General features: G+C 47.1%; 1 protein-coding gene across 1 annotated transcript in view; it reads left to right on the forward strand.

Moving 5' to 3' along the window:
• CDH20 (cadherin 20) overlaps positions 1-25,694 on the forward strand; it is a 182,685-nt gene that overhangs the window by 136,445 nt on the left and 20,546 nt on the right. Inside the window, exons 3-7 of the mRNA XM_037156434.2 lie at positions 8,147-8,441; positions 8,988-9,107; positions 11,941-12,108; positions 14,687-14,874; positions 24,130-24,383. Of these exons, the coding sequence (XP_037012329.2) occupies positions 8,147-8,441; positions 8,988-9,107; positions 11,941-12,108; positions 14,687-14,874; positions 24,130-24,383 (1,025 nt within the window). The remainder of the gene's footprint in view (positions 1-8,146; positions 8,442-8,987; positions 9,108-11,940; positions 12,109-14,686; positions 14,875-24,129; positions 24,384-25,694) is intronic.

The raw sequence follows: 25,694 nt of genomic DNA on the forward strand, positions 1-25,694 counted from the left end.
GTCACTGGGGGTCTTACTGAGCTTTGTCCCAGCCTCTTCTCTCCCCACACTCCCTCGTCCCCTGGGTGGACCCACCACCCCACGGTTGGAAACTGCCCCTGAAAGCCCACGAGTCCCAAACCTGCGTCTCCGGCTCAGACCACTCACGTGAGCTTCAGCCTCATCAACCTCCTCCACTGTGTGACTCGGAGCGGCCCCAGACGCAGTGTACCCGCCAGGAGTTCTTACCTCCCGCACAGACCGACTGCTCCCCCGGGCTTCTCTATATTCCCCTCGCCTGCATCACCCAGCTCCTAAAACCAGAGACCTGCGACCACCCTTCGCCCTCTCCTGCCCCTGCCAGTTCAATCCCAAACCCTTCGCTTCTCTCATCTCCACTGCCACCACTCTCTCCCTCACGCACACGCCCAGGTGCCAGGCCAGCGTCCTCACCTCCCCACACTTTCCACCAAGCGCTTCCCCACGGATGAGCCTTAAATACGTGAGTCAGACCATGCCACCTGCTTCCATCCTTCAAGGTCTTCCCACTGCACTCTGAACACACCTTCCAAGGCCACTCCTCCTGACGCAGCCCGCCTCCCGGCCTCCATACCACACGCTCCTCTCTCTTCCCCGCACCTGTGTGTCCCAGGGACATAGCCGAGTCCGTTCTACAACTTGCCAAGCTTTGCCTTAGTGTCAGCTCATCATGAAAGGCCCTTCTCCTGGCTCCACTCACCGTCGCCTCCTCCCCATTCAGATCTGGGTCTTCCCAAGCCAGTCTCTAAGGTAGACCCCCTGTGTCAGAGACGCTCACTACTGTATTTCTTCTGCAGCTCTCATCACAACCTACAGCATGTAAGTTATGTGTTTATTTACACGTGCATTGCCGGAAGCCCCAGACTAGACTATAAGCACTTAGCACAGCAGCCGGCTGAGAGGAAAATCGTAGTAAATATGACCCTGTAGTTGTAGAGGTGGTGGTGGTGGTAGTCATTGTTGCAGTGGTAACAGGAATAGTGGTAATAGCGCTGGTGGTGGTGACAGTGCTAACAGGAACAGTGATAATAGGCTCGGTAGTGGTGGCATTGGTGGCAGTGATGATAATAGTGGTGATAGTGATGGTAGCAGTGGAGGTGATGATAACAGTGGTGATAGTGACGGCAGCAGTGGCAGGGATGATAATAACAGTGGTCATAGTGACGGCAGCAGTGGCGGTGATGATAATAACAGTGGTCATAGTGACGGCAGCAGTGGCAGGGATGATAATAACAGTGGTGATAGTGACGGCAGCAGTGGCAGGGATGATAACAGTGGTGATAGTGACGGCAGCAGTGGCGGGGATGATAATAACAGTGGTCATAGTGACGGCAGCAGTGGCAGGGATGATAATAACAGTGGTGATAGTGACGGCAGCAGTGGCAGGGATGATAATAACAGTGGTCATAGTGACGGCAGCAGTGGCAGTGATGATAATAACAGTGGTCATAGTGACGGCAGCAGTGGCAGTGATGATAATAACAGTGGTGATAGTGACGGCAGCAGTGGCAGGGATGATAATAACAGTGGTGATAGTGACGGCAGCAGTGGCAGGGATGATAATAACAGTGGTCATAGTGACGGCAGCAGTGGCAGGGATGATAATAACAGTGGTGATAGTGACGGCAGCAGTGGCAGTGATGATAATAACAGTGGTCATAGTGACGGTAGCAGTGGCAGGGATGATAATAACAGTGGTACGAGTGGCAGCAGTCCCCTCAGCTCCTCCTGTCCCTTCTCTCCCTTCTCGTGCACCCTCAGTCACCACGCCCTGTCAACACGTCCTGCCTGTCTCAGATTCAGCCCATCCCTGCGGTCCGGGACCACAGGGGATGCCCATCAGATTCAGCAGGCCCTGCCTGCCTCCCTGTGGCAAGGCTCGCCGGTCCTTCCTCCAGGGCTCAGGACATTTTCCTCCCCCTGGCACCCTTTCCGTCCTGTTGCTCCTCTGATTAAGCTCCGGCTTCAGTGCTCTTAGCATATAGAGTTCAAGGACTTTCAGCAAAGGACTCCTGGTCCCGGACCCAGCCCTCCTCTACAGATTCTCAAATCTAGTCCTGAGCCAGCTGAGCTGGGTCTCCTTACTGGCTCTGACATGCGTACGACATGTGTCCCTACCCCAGACGTACATCCATGCGACTGTCCCAGCCCAGACATGCAGCCCCCCCTCTCCATTCGGTCACAGTCACATTCCTTGGGGTCCCAGCTGAAAAGCCACTCCCATCGTGCACACATCTTCCGTCTACTCAGAACTCCAAACCTTTCTTGCTACTCAGTATTTGTAAACTGTCTCTCCCAACTGGACATATACGGCTACTGCTAAAAGAACTCTAGGAAAATGCGTCTGCATCCAGTAACTGCTCTGTGTGCAGGGACAGCTGAGAGCCCCCTTCCCTACTCACGAGGGGAGACACTGAGACCCCCCTCCCAGCCATGCCCACACCTCCCCGCACCGAAAACCCAGCAGACATGGCACCCAGGACGCAGATGGACGACTCTGTGTGTCAGCTGGTCACACCCACGCAGAGACTACTCAATCCCCTTAGCGACGCTGTGAGGGAAGTATCGTTCTCCACTTTCAGATAACTAGAGAACTTAGCTCACAGAGGTTCTATTCATCACCCAAATTACACAAAAGTTAACCAACAGTCAAAAGCCCAGATGACAATATGGCCCAGAATCTGACCCCAGAGCAACTGGCTTTCCTTTACTTTGCCCGGCATCCACGGGGCCCTGCCTTTAGATGGAGCCCTGAAAGCCGCACAGAAGTGCAGCGGTGTTCGGGTGGGACAGGAGTCCAACCAAGCCCGCTGCCTCCTGACGCCGGGAGCACTTGGCTCTGCGGCACCTTCCAGTGCTCACGATGAGGACTCACCCTTTCCTACTTACCCCTCCCCAGGGCGCAGGACACCCCAGGCATCCCTCAAGTCACCGTGTCCAGCAACACACCAGCAGCCAGTGCAAGTTGTCACCCTGCACTGCTGTGCCACCCCCACACAGTGAAGATAATTATCCATTCACTCACCAGGCACTTCAGCCCTTTCCTTTCTTTTGAAAGAGACTCGTCTACTTTTCATTCCCTTTACACCCCGGGAGCACTCAGTTTGCCACCTTGAGCTCTGGAAGATGTCTGTTTAGTGAGTCTGCCTGTTTGCTTATTTCAGAAAGGAGCATGGCAACAATTATCAGCCGTAATTGGTACGGCCTTCCGGAATCCACACTGAGTTTCCGGGGGACAGGCAGTGTTGAGCTAAAGCTGGACTGTACTGACCCGTGCACAGGGGGTGCAGAGAGCCTGTGCTCGTGCCCGACCCTGCGTTCTGAGTAGGCCGAGGGTAACAGCTGCACGGAAGCTGTCTAACCACACGCGGCACCCCTGGATCTCCACAAGGCGCTGTGGACGGGGGCAGAAGGACTGAAACTCACCCTCATTTGAAAAATCCTAAATCAACTAAGATCTTCCTAATCTGTGGGTACTTCCCATCAGTCACTACTCCTTTGCTGAAGGAGTCACTACTGCCTCCCTGTGTCACTACTCATAGACTGAAGAAGTGTCAGACTGAGCAGAATTTCCACCTGTCTCATTCTGTCTAGGAGACAGGGGGTGGGGCATGTTTTCCCAAGACATACAAATTCTGTCCAGAAAGTATCCATCCATGTAATATGAAAAAGAGACATTTACTGAAGAAGATACAAGAAACACTGTACACAGGACAATGACACCTCAATCCCCTTCAAAGTAGGCACCTTGGGACCTCACACGGTTCTCCCAATCCCCATCAGCTGCCCCAACATGTTTTCCTGAATCTCATCAATAGTCTGAAATCTCTCTCCTTTCAAAGGTGGTTTTAGTTTTGTGAAAAGCCAGAAGCCACAGGGCACCAAGTCTGGGCTGTAGGGGCCCTGAGTCACCTGGGTGATTCGATGTTTCACAAAAAACCTCTGCACAGGACATGATGTATGAGTAGGTACATTGTCGGGATGAAGCTGCCAATCAACAGTTGCCCATAGTTGCAGCCTTCTGAATCATCTGAAGAGTTTCTGCGGAGGAATGTTCAAGCTTAACGCAGAATTTGATGCAGGTTCATTGTTCTACTCACTCAGTCATTTTGAATGCAACTGCCACACAGTACACATGCTCACTCACCAGCATCTACCACCCCCACTGACTAGTACAGTGAAGTCGTCATTGTTCACACATGCGCACTCCAGTCCACTCTCCCTGTCTGCCGGGTTACACTGATGTCATGTAAACCATTCTCATTATATCAACAACGGCTGGACTTTTTCCAGACAGACCTTGTACATGACTGTGTGCTTCTTACTTCCTCCAAAGAGCTGCTGCTCAGTCAGCATCAGCTGAATTAAATGTGGATAAACACAAGACATTTTTATTACAGTGCCCATCTGCAGAGTGACTCAGAGAAAACTGTTAAGGTCTCCTCTTTGCAATTCCCACAGCCATATGTGCACCCGTGGCCAGAGAACCTTCCTACCAAGCGCACATTGCTACGCTGGTCATTGGGTTAGTCGTCACCCGGCTCCATACTCGCTTCTCTGGACTCTGCTCTGTGATGCTGGTGCAAGCTATAATTTCTCCTTTTGCAACCTGCTCCCTGGTGGGTTCTGACAGTAGAATGTTCTAGAGGGAGAACCACTGGAGGCAGGAGGAAGGGGAAGGGACTGGCTTTTACCCAGCCAGCAACTGACTCCAGTTCCTGGGTTCTGTCCATATGCCCAGCACCAGCCTCATCAGAGCCCCTCACAAACATGAGCACCACGGAATGGCATCCCCTTCTCAGGTTCCTCAGTTCTGGGCGGGGGAGCTGGGGACACCTCCTCTGAGCTCCTGAATTCCTGGCCCCAAGGGGCAGCACTCCCTCCTCAGGGGTGGCAGGCCCAGCCTCCTCCAAACATCTGGATGCTAAAGGGCCCGACCTTGCCCCCTGCTCCCACAGCCAGAGGGGCACCCACTGTGTCCTGGAGTCATGACCCCTCTCGTACCTCAGGGTCCCTTTTTGCCTTCTCATAGTCAACTGTATGCTGAAATAACAGGTGTGGGTTTTGGTATCTGACTGGATCCTGACCTGATATAATTATATTCCCCAGAAACCAGTTTTCTCTAAGTAGATCCTGGCCCCTTCATAGCTGGCTCTCTCCCTGTTCATGAGCAGGGCCCCCTGCTTCTCTGCAGTGTCCTCACGCTTCAACCCTCCACTCTCCTTCCCTTCCCCCTCCCTTGCAGGGATGCACTAGCAAACACACACTCAACTCCCTTACAGGGATGCACCAGCAAACACACTCAACTCCCTTATAGAGATGCACTAGCAAACACACACTCAGAAGCCACTTGGAAGATGTTTGCTAGCTCTTTTCAAACAAAAGTAAACTGATTTCACAAAAAGTTTTAACCCTAACCCCACACCTTACACCACTGTTTCAGTAAAAGTTTTTGAGCATTTACTCCATGTGAGGACCCACACCAAGATGAAAGCCACAGGGTTTCTGACTTCAAGGAAGTCGCAGCTGCAGTGGAGAGAGGTCTTTAAACTCTTCCAGCTCACCGGTACCACATGAAAACAAAGACAACAGATCAGAGGTTCGGCAAGGCTACTGACATCAGCCAGCCAGATGGTTCTGGAGGAACCAGAACCTGCTCCGTAGGAGCAAAGATGTTTAGCCTTCAGTTACTTACTGAGCTCTCTCCATGGGCAGAGCACTTAAACTTGGCCTGTGATGATCACGAGTGTACTTAGCTTTGTTATGGTTCAGAGAACAAAACTATTTAGATGACAATAGAACATCTCAAAACAGTCCTGGGCTCTTCGTTTATGTCAGCGTCTATTGTTTCTCTCTCCCCTAAATAATCCGCCCAGCCCTGAACTAACCTGTTTCATTCTAAGTGGAAGTCCTATGCCCCATGACTCAGCATTACATAGCTACATTTATATTTAGATGTGGATATATGCAAACACAAGCGTGCGCAGATATTTTTTATTTAAAGACAACCCTGAGATCCTTGTCCTCCTTCTCCCAATGCCATTCCTCTTCCTGGGAACACAGTTCCACATGGAGTGGATTTTCACTTTGTGGCCACATCTGAATAAAATGGCTTTCTCTTCTACACAGTAAGAGATGTGCACCTCTGCCTTTTTAACTGCAAAAATAGAAGGTCTGGATTGCAAAAGATCGTAATAATACTGCATAAGGAATGAGGCAATGTGAGCACTTCATATTCTACATAGAATCCTTTAAGTAGAAAAAATCCACAGCTATTTTTTCGGTCAATTTTGTTCTCTTATTTCCCTTCCCTAGATAAGACACAGCTGAGTTCCTCTAGGCAGAAAATCACTGCCTGCATGATTTGGCCTCGAGTCAATTTGAGATCAGCTCAAAGCCAGCCACGACCTCCAAACCCGTCCTTGTCTGAGGGTGTTGTTTTCAGGTGTCTTCTTGGTGTCTCCGCCACTTGAGTAACAGTGTCCCAGGATGCTTCAGGCAGCCTTCTGCGTGAACTCTGCACGTTAAAAAGCCAACAGGCTGCTTTGCCATCTCTGCGACATTCTTGAAGGCTGAAGGGGGCAGAGAAGAGCTGGGCGTGGTAACACCTTTCTCTCTACGCGCGTCCACCATGATCCTAATCGGTGCTGTTTATAGAGTTCCCGTCATGTGAAATGCTGTGCTAGGCGCTTGCACACATTAACTTCTAGTGATCCCAACAGCCCTTCAAGTTAAGAGTTCAAACTGTTCTCTACATGTACAAGTTTGACAAATTTGAGAGTTACAAACGATAATCCGTCAAGAGCACTCAATTCATAACTGACATACTGTTCAGGCCAGATAGATCTGCCTCTCTGGCCTAACCCTAACCCTGGTTGTCTGTCTGATGAGCTAAGTCTCATCACCGCCATCACAGACTCCAAGTGCTCATGCCCCGTGCAACGACCGAGTCAGCGGTGGCTGGCTCAGGGTAACTGACTTTCTGTTGCCCCCTTTAGAGAGATACTGTTAATTAATTATACACAGCACAACATCCCAGGGTTCTTGCCACCTCTATGCCTTGTCCATAATTAGAGATGCAGAAATTTACTTCTACCTAGAGGCTTAGTATGAAAACAGTGCCCCTGGACTCCTTTCAGGGGTCATTACCAAGTAATTGGGGAGGAAATACAGTTGGTTGAGTAGATAAAAGGCTGTCCCTGACACAGCCACCCACTGACACTTGAGTGACCCAGTTATCAACCCAGGAACTGGTCTCACGGAAAAGGGGGTGCAACAGGGCAGAGTAACAACCTGCGGTGCATCCCCTGACGCCTGACACATAAGCGAACAGTCCCAGCAGTGAGGCCGCAGCACCAGGACCACGGAGCAGGCGCCCTGCTGAGCCCTGGCAGGCACAGAACGCTTCCTCGGGCAGCAGGCGCAGCCCATGCACCGACCACTGCATCAACCTTTCAGCCAACTTAAAATTGTCCTAAAGCTTCTGAAACTCGAAAACGTAATCTACATCAACACTTTCTCATCTGAAAATGTTTGGGTTTCCCCATTTTTAAAAACGGCGGCGGCAAGGCTGGGTTCCTGCTCGTTCAGCGTGAGCCCGCTCCCGTGCTGGGGACCTGCACTGCCCAGAGCCCCTTCCTCCTTGCTATGCCCCCGGGGGAGAGGAACTCGGAAAGTTAGACCGATGCCGATGCAACGTGGAAAACCGCTACCTATTCGCCAGCCTACATTCGCTCTTCCACACGACCTTATTCAATGAGTATTAGTTTTTTTGTAGAGAAACATTTTAAACATTTGAATGAAGTAAATTCTTCCTGTTTGAAAGGAGATCATGTATTAGAAGCACACTGAAAATCAATTTCTTTTTTTTTAAGATTTTATTTATTTATCTTTAGAGGGGAAGGGAAAGAGAGAGGGAAAGAAATATCAATGTATGGTTGCCTCTTGTGGGTCCCCTGTTGGGAACTGGCCTGCAACCCAGGCATGTGCCCTGACTGAGAATCGAACCACGATCCCTTAGTTCACAGGCCCGCGCTCAATCCACTGGGCTACACCATCCAGGGCTCAATTTCTCTTTCTGATACCCATTCATTACCCGTAACAACATCTTGGTGCTTTTTCCCCCCAGCTCCATTCAGACATGGACAGGGGGGACGGATCCATCAAATACATCCTCTCAGGAGAAGGCGCAGGCATCGTGTTTACCATCGATGACACCACAGGGGACATCCACGCCATCCAGAGGCTCGACCGAGAGGAGAGGGCCCAGTACACCCTAAGGGCGCAAGCCCTGGACAGGCGGACAGGCAGGCCAATGGAACCAGAGTCAGAGTTCATCATCAAAATCCAAGACATCAACGACAATGAGCCCAAGTTCCTGGACGGACCTTATGTTGCCACCGTGCCAGAAATGTCACCAGTGGGTAAGGTGGAGATTCACTGACTCTCCTAAAGAACAATTCCTCTATAGAAGGTCCTCTTCTTTAAACACAGGAGAGAATGTGCAAAACAGCTCACAAATTATAAAACTGAACCAATATTGACAACCAAGTCCTTAGGCAGAAAACCACTTAAACACTGAAATCAGCCATAGGAAAAAAATGAGTCATTAGCCTAATGTTGTTATTCAGTTCTAGTTCTTAAAAAATAAAAAAATAGATAAATGGATGGATGGATGCATGGATAGACAGATAATGTATGATTCATAAGGAAGAAGCATTTTGGTATAATCGAAAGAGCAATGAAGAGGCAAAAAACTGTGCTGTCCTTACTTGTTCAGAATCTAAAGCACAGTCCGCGTCCCCACCGTCTAAGTGGTAGAAGACAGGAGCTGTGGAAGCTTGCCCTAGACAGGGGCCCTTCCAAGAAGCAAACATAACGTGAGCCAATGCTTTAAGACTGCCCACTCAGAATCACACTAGCCTTGAGCAATTCAACTTGAACAGGTTCCCACCATCTGTCTTCCTCAGGGACCTCAGTCATCCAGGTGACAGCCACAGACGCGGACGACCCGACCTACGGCAACAGCGCCCGGGTGGTGTACAGCATTCTCCAGGGCCAGCCGTACTTCTCTGTGGACTCCAAGTCAGGTACGGGACGCGGCGGTCGAGGGGGCGCTCACTTTATTCCCTGAAAAGTTGCAGCCGCTGCTGTCACAGACCCAACTCTCCTTTTCAAGGACCCCCGGGGAGTGTATTCACCGGAGAACACTGTGACGAGCTCTGGGACTGAGAGAGCAAACCAGCACCGCCCTGGTGGGCGAGAGCGGTGCAGTGCTGTGTGCAGACAGGGCGCGGCTGGGGAGGCCAGATGGCCTGCCTCTGCAGAAGCGCCTCCTCATCAGCCTTCCCAAACTGCTGTGGTTGCACTCATTCCCGGTATTAAGGTCTTTTGTGACTCCAAGACGACGTGAGAGGACTGACATGTTACCCTGGCTCAACAGAGAACCAGAATCACTGATTCTGAAACTAGAAAGAGCCCGAGGGCAAGCATCCAGTTCAACGCCATTCACCTGATACCGTATTTTGCCATGTGCAATGCAGTTTTTTGCCCAAACCTTTGTAGGAAAAATAAGGATGCACATTATACGTGGGTATGATTACGAACCATGGGTATAATAATGGTTACAATAATCGCAGGTATGATGCCCACAAAATTGTGAGTGTGCATTACACAGGGCAGCGTATTATACACAGCAAAATACAGTGGATAAAGAAATCGGGAATTGAGACCTCAAAAAAACGGCTTCTAGTGGCACACAGGTCCCTGACACATGGTCTGATGTTCTTTCCACGAAACCACCCTGTACAAGCAGAGAAAAAGGGCAGAATGTGCGGAGGCCGGTCCAGACAGGCTGGCATGAGGGAAACGAGCACAGACCAGGGCATGCGGCTCCTCCCCCAGAGGAGGAGCTGGGTGGGAAGCTCTAACAGGGAGGCAGCCCCCCCAGAGGAGGAGCTGGGTGGGAAGCTCTAACAGGGAGGCAGCCCCCCCACCCCAGGAGGAGCTGGGTGGGAAGCTCTAACAGGGAGGCGGGCCCCCCCAGAGGAGGAGCTGGGTGGGAAGCTCTAACAGGGAGGCAGCTCCCCCAGAGGAGGAGCTGGGTGGGAAGTTCTAACAGGGAGGCAGCACCCCCCCCCAGGAGGAGCTGGGTGGGAAGCTCTAACAGGGAGCAAGCTCCCCCAGAGGAGGAGCTGGGTGGGAAGCTCTAACAGGGAGGACAGGACACAGAAGTGGATGGTACAGGGCCATGTGGCAGAAAAGTCCAAATCGACGGAGGCTTGGCTTGGTTTGGTTTTCCATTTGACCTGAGAGCTCTAATTACGGAATCCGTTTTACCTGTGCAGAGTTCCTTTCCATACTTTTGAGTGGACAGAGTAATGACTATATCATTATTATTTTGCACTTGTGCTGGCTTTCCCCCTTTACAATACTTTCATGCACCTTAACATACTTGAGCCTCCAAATTTTGTAAATTTTTGAAATATATGGAAGTGCTATTATTCCCATTTTATATTCAGGAGAATTAAGGATCTAAGAGTAGGTAACAAGGAGTTTGGATAAAGAAACTTACGGCCACAAAGGCAGGGCCTATGGTGCACACTCAGAGTCATCCACTAATTTGAAACAGAAAAAATTCATTTCTCCTAGCAACCTGATAGAATCTTCCCCAGAAGTCCTGAGAGAGGCCCAGAATTCAGAAAATTATGTCCTAAGAACAAAAAGTGAAGGAGTATATATCAGAAGAAAATAAAAAAGTTGCACTTAGGGACGTCTATGAAACAGTAACCTCAACAATTCTAAAAACAGGGGAGGGTCTGAGAGTGCCCACAGGGGAGGAAAGCATGGACAGAAAGAGTGTGAAGTGTCCTTGATATCCTAAGAGGAACCTGACACTATTTTGACAGCTCCCAGGGGGGTATCTTTAGTGCTGAGGTCAAAAATACATGAAAAGATGGTGACTGCTGTGCCCCCAGGGCATTTAAACAAGGCAAGCCCGCAGAGTTCACTTTAGAAGGCTGTCACTAGAACGCGGCGTCATGATTAGTCTGCGATGCCCAGTGCCTTCCCTTGGCATGCACAGGTCTGCTCAGCCCAGGGTCATGTCACAAACGTGCAGGAAGCACGACTTTCATCTTTGCCTGGAGTGCACAGCAGTCAACTTTTCTACACGGAAGGGTTAAAAATTAGACCGTTACCACGCATCCTTGGCAGGATGAAAACGCATTTCACTGGGTTTGGGTTTAGACCCCGCTTAGTGAAACCGAATCAGTACGTCACGATGCTGCTGCATAGTGTCTGGGGGAGGTTCGTCCCTTGTGCGTGTTCAACATAACTCACAGAGCAACTCTCATGTTCTGGCTCGTGGAATTCAATGAAGCATCAAGGTTAGCAGAACATGACAAAACAGAATGAGTATCTAACAAAAGGAAAATCAAATCAGAATTCCAATCCTGCTTACAGGCAGTAGGAAGGAAGGAAAATGCACATTGGCAGTGCCTTGGCTACAGAAGAGTCATTCCCACTACAAGAGCTTTAGGGGCCGGAGAACTGCTCTAAAATCACAGATCTGCAGACACACCAAGTCTGCTTTCTCGGCCTTAAGCCCCAGTTTGCCGGAGTGAGATGCAGCACCCCTAGTCGGTTAGAGAACTGTTGCTGCCACCTGCTGTTCTCTCCCAGTAATGCAGCCAGAGGAAATGAGCCTGCTGTGCTCTTCCCGCCAGAACTGCATTTTACTCACCATCCATGTAAGCACAGCCTCTTTTGAAGCTGAGATTCTGACCTCAAGTTTAATAAAATACAGGTGACTTGCATCTACACTCTAGATATTAACAAAACACAAGAGAGAAACCTGGAACCCAACCTTAAACACTGGACTTGTGGTTTGCTTTTAAGAACAAAGTCGTTCCTCTCCTGCAGGTGTGATCAGGACGGCGCTCATGAACATGGACCGAGAGGCGAAGGAATACTACGAAGTGATTATCCAGGCCAAGGACATGGGAGGGCAGCTTGGCGGGTTATCTGGGACCACGACGGTCAACATCACGCTTTCGGATGTCAATGATAACCCACCCCGCTTTCCCCAGAGTGAGTATCTAACCAGGGAAGAGTTCCGCTCTCAGGCCAGAGGGTACACATATTACAGAGATGAAACAGAGGACCTGGGTCCCTCATCACAACAGGGCGTGACACAGCCCATGTTGAGAAAGCAAGCAGGGAAACTAAACCAAAGCGGCGACCCACTTCACCATCTCACCTCATCAGTTCACAAGCAGGTGAATTCACAATCCACCTGCTTCGTAAGGGCACTGGGCAGGAGGAGCAAAAGATGCTGAAACCTCAGCCCTGCCCCTGAGAAGCTTGGGGAGTGCATATTCTGCGCTCACCAAAAATTAACCAAAAAGCAGAATCGGCTGCCCTACTTGGCTAGAGCAGAATGAAGCCTTCACAATAAACTACGAAGCCTTCACAATAAACTACGATGACTGCTAGAGAATAAAGGAATTAAACAGGGAGAAAGGAGAACAGTCCAGAGGGGGAAGCAACTCATTCATTCCAAAGTTCTTTGTTTCAGGCACCATTCTAGGTATGAGATAGAGAACAGGACACAAAGCAAATGAAATCTCTGCCCCAACAGGGCTCACCTGAATATAAGAAAAAAGGTATCTATAAAGACCTGGAAATGAAGTTGCCAGCGTAATTTTATGTTTAATGAAATGAAGAGCTGTCTTTAGTTTCAGTGTGTTACTGTAACTAATAGAAGTCCTGAAAAGTTTTCAGGCCAGGTGCACAGAGGAGAGCCGAATCAGAGAACCAGGCGTGGGCTGGGCTGGCAGGGCTGGGCTGGGCATGGGAGGCTTTGAGAACAGTCCAACCTCGAACTGACAAGGCCTCAAGGCAATGGCAGGGAGAGTGGACTGAGACAAAGAGACAACGTGGATTTCCACCTCGTGGTTTCCTGGCTAAGGGAACCAGGCAGAGGGTGGAGTCTGAGGGGACAACGACTGGGGACAGGGAGCAGAGCTGTGCCAGCTATGGAAACACAGGACACAGCGTGCTGGAACTAGAAAGGGAACGAGAAAGACAACTTCAGACCTGAACATGAACTGGCAGCAGGACAACCAGACCAAATGTCCTCAGGAAGAGTGGAGATGCACAGCCACGACTGTGGAATGGAGCCTGGGAGTGGAGGTGAGAGGCAGGTGCCTACAGGCAGCAGCTGGAGCAGCGAGCACAGTAGACACAACCCCAGGTGAGAAGACTTAACCGAGGAAATAGGGTTAAAAACAACTAAACTAGAAATAGCATCAAGCGTGGCTGTCAGCTGAAGAGCTGCATTTTGAGTCAGCCAGACCAAGTGTACCACCTTTTTTCAATGTAAATACAGCAAGAGAGCCCGAACACTTAGGCGCAACTGGTATACCCAAAGTCCTCGTGAGACTCCATGAAACACAAAGGCAGGGTACTGGGTAAGGAATTGTATGTATATCTGTTTAGACACAGAACACACAGTCCCCCCTGGTGAGGAGAAAATTGTAGGCAGATACCTGTTTGTTTTTCCCAGAAAGTCTGCAACAGCACAGCGTAATCCATCAACAACTTCGGAATTGAATGGAAAGGGATCATAAAACCCAAATACCTGCCAGCACGGTGCAGACACAGGCAGTTTCCTGGCCCACACCGCCCAAGACCAGCACCATTTCCTCTCTGGGGGGGGGGGGGGGGGTCGCTGCGAGCTGGCTGGCTGCTATCAGCCTCCTCAAAGTTTTGTGAAACCAGGGCCTCAACCCAGGCCTCCCTGTAGCCTGAAGCATGTTAGGATAAAAGAGACCAAGTACATACTGAAAATGTGATTGTGCGATTTTGTCAGTCACATTTGACTGACAGAATAATGAAGAATGTGAAAAGTTGAGCCCCAGAGAAGGTAAATTAGTAAAGATAAAACTCCATGGAGGTGAAAATAAACTAAACTGCACTGTGAATTCAGGGTATCAGGTCGAAAGGGGGAACATTACAAGCGCTGAGAACTGCGGGGTATTCTACGCTAAAATGAGAGGACAAGAAGCATCAGAGGCCTGCCCAGGTGCAGGGACACAGTGGTGGCCACGCAGAGCCAGTGGGGCTGCCTCTCCGCAGCCATTCCTTCTTTACAGAGCGCTGGGCACCAATAAATTTGGCCAGCTGGTCACAGAAATGGGTAGTCAGCACGCCGGCCAGGCCACGAAGGGAGACACGGGCATTTGAAATGGGAACAGAGTACGTACGCACTTCATGAACACAGCGTTTGCGTTCCCACCTTTCCCAGAAGGAACCACCACTCGGGGGAACAGTTCATTAGGAAGGAATCAGATTGAAAAGCGAGGTACTTCCTGCCACTCTGAAGGCAGAGTTACTGAGATAAGAGGTCTTTTTACTTCCGTCCTGTGCTACCCTTAGAATTACAGCCAAGCCGCTTTGGCCCCTCCTTACTGAACACACAGTATAGTCTATGACCTGACGCCATTTGCTCAGCCTCTTTAGATGTCAGTTTTCATCAGCAAAACTCAACTTTTAATTGTTGAACCAGGAGAAGGATGTTTTGCACAGCCTTGTGTGGTGTGACAGTGATGAGGCATCTTGTACAGTGACAGATGACAAGGCTGTGTGTTCTGACCTCTTTCCACAGAGCATTACCAGATGAGTGTGCTGGAATCAGCTCCCATCAGCTCCACTGTGGGGAGAGTGTTTGCCAAAGACCTGGACGAAGGAATCAATGCAGAGATGAAGTACACAATTGTGGATGGAGACGGTGCCGATGCCTTTGACATTAACACAGACCCCAACTTCCAAGTCGGCATCATAACCGTGAAGAAGGTAATCCAAACCATTTTAATGGAGTCTCTGGACGCACATGAGATGTAAGGGCTGCTGCCCTGCTGATGTGTATTTCTTCAACCCCCCGAGAAGCGCGCTTTTCTACTAGTCAGAAAAAACTCCTTTTGCTTTACACGTAAACACTGGCTGCGTCGTTTTACACAGACGGTACCAGGTCATAATAAAAATAAATGACAAATGTCACTTCTCCCAGCCCACTACTCAGCCACTTAAAAAACGGTTATAGCTTAATTCTCCCTGATGTTAATGACAATCAATATTTGCACTTGAATAACTCACTTTTTACCACAGTGCAGCATAAATAACAATAAAGCAAGCTATAACAGTATTTATGAATCAATAAATAACATGTAGGGATTTTTTAATTACTACTTAAAGATCCACAGATGCTAATTAACCTGAAAAAAGCTTTATAAAGTATAGCTGCTAAGTGAAATTATCACTTGAAACTCCTTTGCTACGTGTTAAATTACCAAATTTTCTGAATATAAACTCTCATTTTTTGTGTGTAGTATATGGATAGGTATCTTCAGGTGGAAACATTTTTTTTACATTTAAAGACCCACGATTAAATACTTATTCAGAAATATTTTGAATGTTGAGTGTCTACCTATGTGCCAAGCAAGTACCACTCTAGGCATTTAACATAAAGAGGAAATAAATTAGCCAAAAAACCCCGCCCTCATGGAGCTTACGTTCCGTAAGAGGAAGGAGACAGTCAAAATAGCAAGTAAGCCAATGATATAATAAATGAGAAAGTGAGAAATGCCATTGGAAAGGGGGGAAAACAGAACGAACGTGGTATCAGAGGAGCCAAAACAACTTTATATTTAAAGTGTGTGGTTGGGATTGGCCCCCCAGAGAAATGACACTTTACAAAGACGTGTGAGGGGACAGAGTCACAGCGTCAAGTTGGGGAAGTTGACAGACACAGCCCTTGGAGGTTCCGTCTAAATGACTTTGGGTGAAAACTGTCCCAGCAGCCCTGGAGGTGAGGAAGTGGGCGTGGAGATATTGAAGAAAGGAGACAACCAGCGCAAAGGTCCTGAGGTAGAATTCTGCCTGGTAGGTCCCAAGAACAAGGGAGCTGATAAGACAGAGTGGAGGGGAAGACTAGTGGGAGGTGGAAATATTCGGAAAGCTCTAAGGGAGCCAGACTGTGAAAGACTTTGCAGACTGAGGGAAGGACTTTGGGTCTTACTCTGACTCCGAGAACAGTGGGGGAAAGCTGGAAGACTTTAACAAACGTGTGACGTGACTGGGCTTTCATTATAAAATAACTACTCTGTAGGTTCTGCTAAGAAAAGACCCCAGGGGGCAAAGATGGAAACAGAGAGACCAGCTGAAAGGCGCTGGCAACAACACACATAGGAGATGATGGTGGACTGGCCTTGGGTGGTGGGGATGGAGGGGGTGGGAGGCGGTCAGAATCTGGGTGTATTCTGGAGGCAGAGCCAACAGGACTTCTTAGCAGACTGGACGCAGATACAAAAGAAAGAGAGAGGACTCGATACAGCAACAAGAAGATAAAGCTGCCTCATTAACTGAGATGGGAAGTCTGCAGGCAGAGAAGAAAGAAGGGGGGGGTGGCAAATACTGGGATTAAGTTCTGGACATGCTTGTTACATCTGCAATGCCAACGACAGAGCCAAGCGGAGACGGGTAGTAGCTGTTGGTTACAGGAGTCTGGAGTCTGGAGTCTGGAGAAGAGTGCTGGGCTGGCAATACAAACTTGAGGGTCATAAGCATACAGGTGATACCTGAAGAAAATAAAAGAGGGCGATATTCCAAGGGAGTGAGCCCAGTCAGAGAAGACAGTGAAATGGGCCCCGCAGCACCCCAACGTGAGGAGGTCGGGAGAAGGGCAAGGAGACGGAGGAGAGGCCAGGGAGGAAGGAGGAAAATCAGCGGAGTGTCCTGTCCCAGCAGGCGTGAAGAAACTCCGTCCAAGAGAAGGCAGTGACTGCCTGGGACAAAGAACACTAAAAACTAACCATGGCATCAGCAACATGGAGGACCCGGACAAAAGCCACACAGTCACAACTTAGAATGTGGCAAAAGTTAGTGTTCAATCACTTTATTTTACATTATTCCATACAGTTGCATTAACGCTAGTTTAGAAGGAAGAGTTCAAGGTTGCCCTCTCTTATTTAAAGTATGCCGGCATTCTGTCAACCAGAAATCTTTACAACCAGCATGCAATGACCTCAAAACAGTGCAAAATGCCAAGATTAACTTCGGAACCACCAAACAAATCTGGATGTAATTTAAATAGTGCTGTTTCTTATTTCATTCTCATTCTTTGAGAATTAATAATATGTGGTAAACTAGAAAAGGTGACTAGAAATAATATCAATCTAGTGTGTAATATAGGATTATGAACATTCCCCTATTATGTAGTGCAGCTCAAGTTAACAATTAATAATGCATTGCTTATCACGACTGGTAACTGTAAACAAGGTAAATGCTCAAAATTCTGAATTGTGGATTGTTTAATGTAAAAATTCTCTTAAAAAAATTAAGCAATCAGGGGACTTCCGCCAAGATGGAGGCGTAGGTGGAAGCACTTCGCCTTCTCACACAACCAAGTTTAAAAACAACAAAGTTTTAGCAACAAAAACTCAGGCAAACCACAGAAAATTGAACTACACGTAAGTCTGACAACAACGAACCCTTCAGCCAAACAGGTAAGAGGGGCAGAGCCAGCAGCAGAACAGGGTTGGGCAGGAAAGATCCACAGGACCTACTTGGGCGCGAGACCCAGGTGCACCAGCAACTGTGGGTGGATCCCAGGTGTGGAGAAGTGGGCGGACCCACTGAGGGCTGACCATGGTCACACATTCGAGAGTAGATAAACCAGTGAAGGAGCTAGCGGTGGTGAGACGGACTGCACAGGCCCCAGCAGCAGAAAGCGGCAGAGAGAACCGCCATTGTCCCTCTCTGACCCCGCCCCCACATACAGCATCACAAACCAGTGACCTGGGTGGCCCCGCGCTGGTGAACAACTAAGGCCCTGCTCCTCATATGTAACAGGCACGAACAGATGAAAACATGGCTCAAGAACAACTCAGAGCCCCAGAGCCAATAAATCTAAGTGAACAAGAAATTGCCAACCTATCAGAGGCATAGTTCAAAACACTGGTGATCAGGATGCTCACAGAACTGGTTGATTTTAGCCACAAATCAGAGGAACATATGAAGGCTACACTAATTGAAATAAAGGGAAATACACAGGAAACCAATAGTAATGGAAAGGAAACTGGGACTCAAATCAAAGGAGTGGACCAGAAGGAGGAAAAAAATGACCAAACAGAAAAGAATGAAGAAACAAGAATTCAAAAAATGAGAAGAGGCTTAGGAACCACCAGGACATCTTTAAACGTTCCAACATCCAAATTATAGGGGTACCAGAAGGGGGAAAGGAACAGCCAGTGGAAAACTTATTTGAACAAATAATAAAAGATAATTTCCCCATACTGGTAAAGGAAATAGACTTCCAGGAAATCCAGGAAGCTCAGAGAGTCCCAAAGAAGTTGGACCCAAGAAGGAACACACCAAGGCACATCATCATTACATTAGCCAAGATTAAAATGAAGGAGAGAATCCTAGAAGCAGCAAGAGATAAGGGGACAGTCACCTACAAAGGAGTTGCCATCAGACTGTCAGCGGATTTCTCAAAAGAGACCTTACAGCAAGAAGGGACTGGAAAGAAGGATTCCAAGTCATGAAATCCAAAGACCTACATCCAAGATTGATCTATCCAGCAAAGTTTTCATTTAGAATGGAAGGGCAGATAAAGTGCTTCTCAGGTAAGATCAAATTCAAGGAGTTCATCATCACCAAGCCCTTATTATATGAAATGTTAAAGGGACTTACCTAAGAAAAAGAAGATAAAAAAGATGAACAGTGAAAGGATAGCAAACTCACAGTTATTAAGAACCATACCTAAAACAAAAGCAAACTAAGAGGACAGCTAAATCAGGAGCAGAACCATAGAAATAAAGATCACACGGAGGGTTAGCAACAGAGAAGTGGCAGAAGGGGGGAGAAGGTACAGAAAATAAGTAGCACAGACGGTAGGTAGAAAATAGATAGGGGGAGGGCAAGAATAGTAGGGGAAATATAGAATCTAAAGAACTTGAGACACGTGGTCATAAACTAAAGGGGGGGGAATGGTGGAGGAGGGGGTGTGCAGGGTGGAGGGGAATGAAGGGGGGAAATAGAACAACTGTAATGGCATAATTATAAAATATATTTTTTAAGAATTAAGCAATCAGAAAAAAGCATTTTGGAATTCTCCATATTTCAAATTTTATATCTCAAAATAATATACGAAAATTCTAAATAATAATGTAATAGTATTAATTTATGTCAAATTATTAGAATGTAGCATATAACTTATTACAAGACATTCATCTTAACATGTTAAGTGTTGCAATTTTGTATCTAAAAGGAACCTCAAAATGTCCTTTCTCCAGCTCCCTAACCTGGAGAAGAGAGGAAAACCCGTCAGACAGAACCCTGTCCTTCACTGTCATCACTAAAACTGTGTCTGTGTTTCATCACAACAGGCATCAGTTCTTGCCAAGGTCATCTGTATTTCTCTTCTGAATTTCCAAGGTGACAGGAAACAGGATTAAGAGCGAGGTCAGTGCCCTGGATGGGCACCTCAAAGGTGACAAGTACTTAAAGGGCTGCTGACAGCCCGGACTGAACGTCCGGACCCACCCCCGTCTTCCGCCTCTGTCGTTACTAGTGCTGTGTAAAATGCAGACAGAAGGTCTGCTTCTGATGTATTTCCCTAAGGTTTATTCTCCATCCGAAAGGCACATATTTTTCAAAAGGAAAAATTAAGTTGAACTGACAGAATGGGGTTTTCATAAAACCACATTTTACTAACAGGTATCCTGGGTCATTCTGGTTTTTAAGTAATCAATCAATCGATTTTCAGTCTCTCAAATGTTTGCAAGGTAACTTGAAACACATATTTTTCAACATCCTTTATTCTGTGAGCACGCTGCTACACCACTGTCCGGCTTGCCTTCCACCTTCCAGCCCGCGACAGACAGCAGTTTTGAGTCCGTCATCCTCTCAGGCAGACCACAAAGAGCAACACTCCCGTCTCCATCAAACCTAAGATGCCCATGAAATGTAAATGCCACCATTGTTTTATATACCGCTTAAAAATATACTTGCAATTTAAATGATGCAATGTGTTCTTATTCCTTAGCTTACAGTCTCTGAAAAAACTCACAGACACAGACATACTTGCTTCGCTAACTTCAGAATTACTCCCTGCTGTGTTTGCACGCCATTCCTCCTTCACAACTCTTGTTTCAAAACTGAATCATAATACAACCTTTTGGAAGACGTTTTAGAAGGCAGTGAAGTTCGACACACGTGACACCAACGGTGCACAGAACTCAGCTGAAGCACACACAACGAGAACCGCTCTGAGCTGGTCTGTCTTGCACAGAGACAACCGCGTTCTGTCTCTCGCTGCACTTAAAGGTGCCGCAACCGGAGAAGCAACCCTATTTCCAAAATGTCAAAACGTGAAAAAACGTACACCGGAGAGTCACTGAACTATGGTGACATAAAATCTACATGTTAGCACTCAGCCGGTGCTTGTTAAGACTCACACTGAAAAAGTTTTTCACACCACTCAAGTGACCACCTTTCCTGCTGTGATTTGAGTTTTAGGCCTTTGCTGGACCCTGGGGAGTAAAAATGTGACTCAGTCGTAGCCTGTGCCCTTCTGGGACCACAGAGGGAGAACCACTGGCAACATGAACTAAGAAGAGCCCCTGTGACCCCGTGAGGCAGTGCTACGGGAACAGGGGGAGTGAGTCCGCTCAGGGCGCCTGCATTACTATTTTGAGCCGTAATTTTCATGACTCAGTTTTCAAGCATACAATGCCATTTCATTTTTCGTGTGCTCCAACTCTAAGAAGTTTCTTGAATTTGAAACTTTGTTTCTCAGACATTAGTACTCTATAATTTACTATTATGAGTATAAAATAAACAATTATTCAATGTTAGAAAACAAGTACAAAAAACTTTTTGAGAGAGAAAAGTCAAGCATATTTTTTTGTAGACAATTTAAAGCTTAGGGTATTTAGGACAATGCTTTCCCTGAATTTTAAATAATAAAATTATTTAACTGAGGGAAACAGTAATCTTAAATAATGTAATGATCACTAGGTAACTTATTTTAAAAGCAATTCTAATATTAATTAAAAATTCACTCTAGTATCTTCAACAGATAGTGCTAAAACAATTGTATATCCATACTTTAAAAAAGAAAAAAGAATTTCAATTTATACCTCACGAAAACAAACTCAAAATGGGTTGTAAACCTAAATGTGAAAAACTAAAACTATAAATTTCTAGAAGGAAACACAGGAGAAAATCTTTTTGACCCTGACTAGGCAACGATTCTTAGACATGACACCAAAATCCTCATCTACGAAAGAAAAACTGATTAGTAAGATTTCATCAAAATTAAGAGTTTCTGCTCTTGCCCTGGCTGGTGGAGCTCAGTGGATTGAGCACGGGCCTGTGAAGCAAAGGGTTGCTGGTTCGATTCCCAGTGAGGAAACTTGCCTGGGTTGTGGGCCAGGTCTCCAGTAGGGGGTGCATAAAAGGCAAACACACATTGTTCTTTCTCCCCCCTCTTTCTCCCTCCCTACGTCTCTAAAAATAAATAAAATCTTTTTAAACAATTTAATGTTCAACATCATGAGGCATTAGGGGAATGCAAATCCAAACCACAAGGCAGAACCTCACACGCACTGAGACACTAAAACCAAAAATGCTGATAAAACTCAACCGTGATACGAACGTGAAGTAACAGGATCTCTCACGTATTCCTGTGGGAATACAAAACAGTGCAGCCACGCTGAAAACTCGTTTGCAAGTTTCTTATAAAAAGAAGTTGAAAATATACTTAACCATACAATCCTGTAATCCCACACATAGGAATTTACCCAAATGAAATGAAAACCTATGTTCACGCAGAAACCTGTATGTAAATGTTCCCAATGTTTTTATTCAAAACCACTAGAAACTACTCAAATGGATAAATGTATCCATACAACATAGCACAACTTGGCAATAAAAAGGAACAAACAACTCATTTACACACCATGGACCAATCCCAAATGTCTGGTGCTAAGTCAAAGAAACCAGTAGATACGGAGTGATTCCATTTACACGACAGTCTCGCAATGGGAGCAGAGCGCAGACCAGAACGGAACAGTGGCTGCCGGTGGGCAAGGCTCAGCACACAGCAGCACGGGGCAGAGGGGAACGGGGCAGTGGGACTGCTCTCCATCCGGGCATCACGATGGAAGCATGACTGTGTGCATCCGTCAAAACCCGCAGGACTTTATAGAAGATAAATCTTGATGTGTGTAAATTACACCCTAATTTAAAACAAATGCAACATTCACACCAAGTTAGATAATGACTTAACAGAAAAACTTTACCCAGCTCAAACCTAACATAAACAACAGTGCCCACCTTGGTTTACCTAGATTTAAAGAAAGAATATTAAGAGAACATAATGTGATTTATTAGGAAGATAAATGTCCGGGTTTACAGAACAAGTATAAATGAAACAAATGGATGCAACGATTCCTTCAAACATCACAATCTCAGGGGCAGACTCCCTGTTAATGACAACCTCGCCTTCTGACTGGGCCTAGGAAGGAAGTCAGGCAGCCTGGTCCCCCCGGGAACGGTGCACTCTATGAGACCAGGTACATGATGACTACATTCAGTGCCAAGTGCACACAGAACAAGCGGTCACCCAGCAATGACGACAACAGCAAAATTCTGTTAGAATCTGAAAACAACAAATTGAAAGTAACTACTACTGTTTGTTTCTCAAAAACAAAGCAGATGCTTAAATGGACAATGCCTTTTTCTAACACAAAATGTGCTTAATTCAGCATATTTTGTGAGAAAAAGCAGGAATAAACATTTAGCTACAAAAAATTAAGTCATTTGTGACTTCTGCGCTTTAGTAACTTCTTTGCTATTCTCTGTTAATTATTTTATGGGCTGACTTCCTATGATATTTTCGTTGATGATGTTTTAAATTGTTGCTTGAAGCTTTAAAGATTTTTGTCAGTAAAAACAAAAGAAGGAAACAAATGATTATTAAGAGATAGCATGCAAGTTCACACTCCGCCCTGGAATGCTATATATTTTTAAGATTTTAATTAATTTATTTATTTTTAAGGGGGAAGTGAGGGAGAAAGGAAGAAAAACATCAGTGTGTGGCTGCCTCTTGTGTATCCCCTACTAGGGACCTGGCCGGCAACCCCAGCATGTGCCCTGACTGGGAATCAAACCAGCAACCCTTTGGTTCACAGGCTGGCACTCAATCCACCGAGCCATACCAGCCAGGTCATGCAGGGCTGTATTTATTTTTACATAAAACATTCTGAAGATAGGGCTAGATCAAAACCAAAAATTCAGGTTTTTGACATGGAATTTTATTTTGTGGGTGAGCCCTAAATGAAATATTTGAAAGTCCAGACCAGAGCTTCTGCCCTGACACTGTGTAACCATGTTAGCTCAGTCAGCCTTTGAGCCCTGAGTCTGTTTATGAAACTACACAATGAGGCATTGATTCCGTTTCTGAACGATTTTTTAAAAGAGTGTCTATGATATAAGCTAAATATACAAATCCTGATCTGACACAGTACCCTGAGAACTCCTATGAAGTAGCCTATGATGGTTTCTTAGAAAAAATCACTACTGCCTTTGTACTTCAGAATTCTCTTTTAAGGAAGAAAGCAAACAGCCTGGGCCTAAGTTGTATGGGTTTTCTGAAACAGAACTCAGACTCCCTCTTAACTGTCATGACATCTTTTCAAACGAGCAGACATCCCCAGAGACAAGGTGAGCACGCCAATTAAAGAGTGGGCATGTTCCAGTCAGCCTTCCCTAGAGCACAGTGGCTTTCTTAACCAGCAAACTGGCTTCCCCACGATCTCTGAGCCTTCACTACCACCTCCCTCACCTTCTTTACCCAAGCTGTTGAAACAGACATTAAGACCAAGAACTATGGAACCAAAAAAAATGTCCCTTATTTCCTCCCTTACCTCTTTTCCACCATCTTAATGAATTGAGGAATCTACCCACCAGCCATCGGTGTCGGTCATCCTTTGGAACTTGACTGTATGTTGCTGGCTAATCAATTTCCCTGCCATTATTTTTCAGCCACTGAGTTTTGAAAGCAAGAAAAGCTACACCTTAAAGGTGGAGGGAGCCAATCCTCACCTAGAGATGCGTTTTCTGAGCCTGGGCCCCTTTCAGGACACAACCACAGTGCACATCAGTGTGGAAGATGTGGATGAGCCCCCCGTATTTGAACCTGGCTTTTATTTTGTGGAGGTACCTGAAGATGTGGCAATTGGAACCACCATACAGATCATTTCTGCCAAGGACCCAGATGTGACCAACAACTCGATCAGGTTTTTCCCACAGATTTCACCTTTCCCTTATATCATGGGATCTTCCCTTCCCTTGCATCAAATTTTCTAGCACTTTTCCCCTTTTCTTCTTCCATCTCTGGAGACTGTCCTATTTCTTTAAACGCTGTCTGTCTAAATAACACGGCCTTTTCATGCTATAGATGATGAAGTATCATTACGTCTACACCTCACTGCCAGCTGGCTCGGCAACATGCACACCCGAGTTCTCTATCCCAGCCCTGCTGACATTGGGGATGGATGGCTGGTTCTCTGCTGCGGGGGCTGGCCTGTGCATTGCAGTGTTGAGTAGCATCTCTGGCCTCTACCCACTAAATGCCAGTGGCAACCCCTGAGTTGTAATGACTTAAAATGTCCCCACATATTGCCAAATGTCCCTCCCTGAGGAGGGTGGGATATGCAATCACCTCCAGCTGGAAGAACCAGCTGACAGATTGATGCAGATAAAGCAAGGGCGTCAAACTCACTTTCACCGGGGGCCATATCAGCCTCACGGTTGCCTTCCGAGGGTTGAAATAATTTTAGGGCTGTATAAATATAACTACTCCTTAACAGTCAAGGAGTTAAAATTACATTCGGCCCTTTGAGGGCAATCACAAGGCTGATATGGCCCCCAGTGAACATGAGTTTGACGCCCCTGAATAAAGCACAGACTGAAACACAGATGTCAAAACGTTAGAAATGTTGAATCTTAGTCGTGAATATAAAGGTGACCACTGCACATTCTTTTGATTTTTATGAACCTTTCACTTTTTTACTTTAAAAACGAGGGAAAATAACACATATGATATACACATTGCCACACAGAAAGAACAGACACGGAACCCACCTGTGTTGTCAATGGCCCCCCCGCCATGCGGACCGGTCACACAGGCCTCCCACTGCAACCCCGCACGTCAGTCTGTCCAAAGCGTGGCTGAACTGAACGATTCCAAGCAGGCTGCTCACGGCCACTTCCCGTCAGCTCTGGAACCGAAGTGCAAGCAGCTGGTGGACAGGTTGACACCTCAGCCTTCCGGAGCGACTGCCAAGCCTCTGGAGCGCGACACAAAAGATCAGGACTCCAAGGCTATTTGAGGCCATCTGTCGCGTTAATTGCTGGAAGTCACACAGACGGATCTAGGGCCGTAGTGCAGACAACACACTTTAAACACACCCCAGTTTACTGACTGCCTTTTCTGTCACGGCTCCTCCGCCGGGTGCTACTTCGCACGTAAGGAAAACGTGCTCTTGCGGTTTAACAGAGACGGCTCTCCCCCGAGAATCACTACACTGGGGGAAGTCCGCTTCCTC

This window comes from Artibeus jamaicensis, unplaced genomic scaffold, assembly GCF_021234435.1.
Source record: "Artibeus jamaicensis isolate MK-2021 breed Jamaican fruit bat unplaced genomic scaffold, CSHL_Jam_final contig_354, whole genome shotgun sequence".
NCBI lineage: Eukaryota > Metazoa > Chordata > Mammalia > Chiroptera > Phyllostomidae > Artibeus > Artibeus jamaicensis.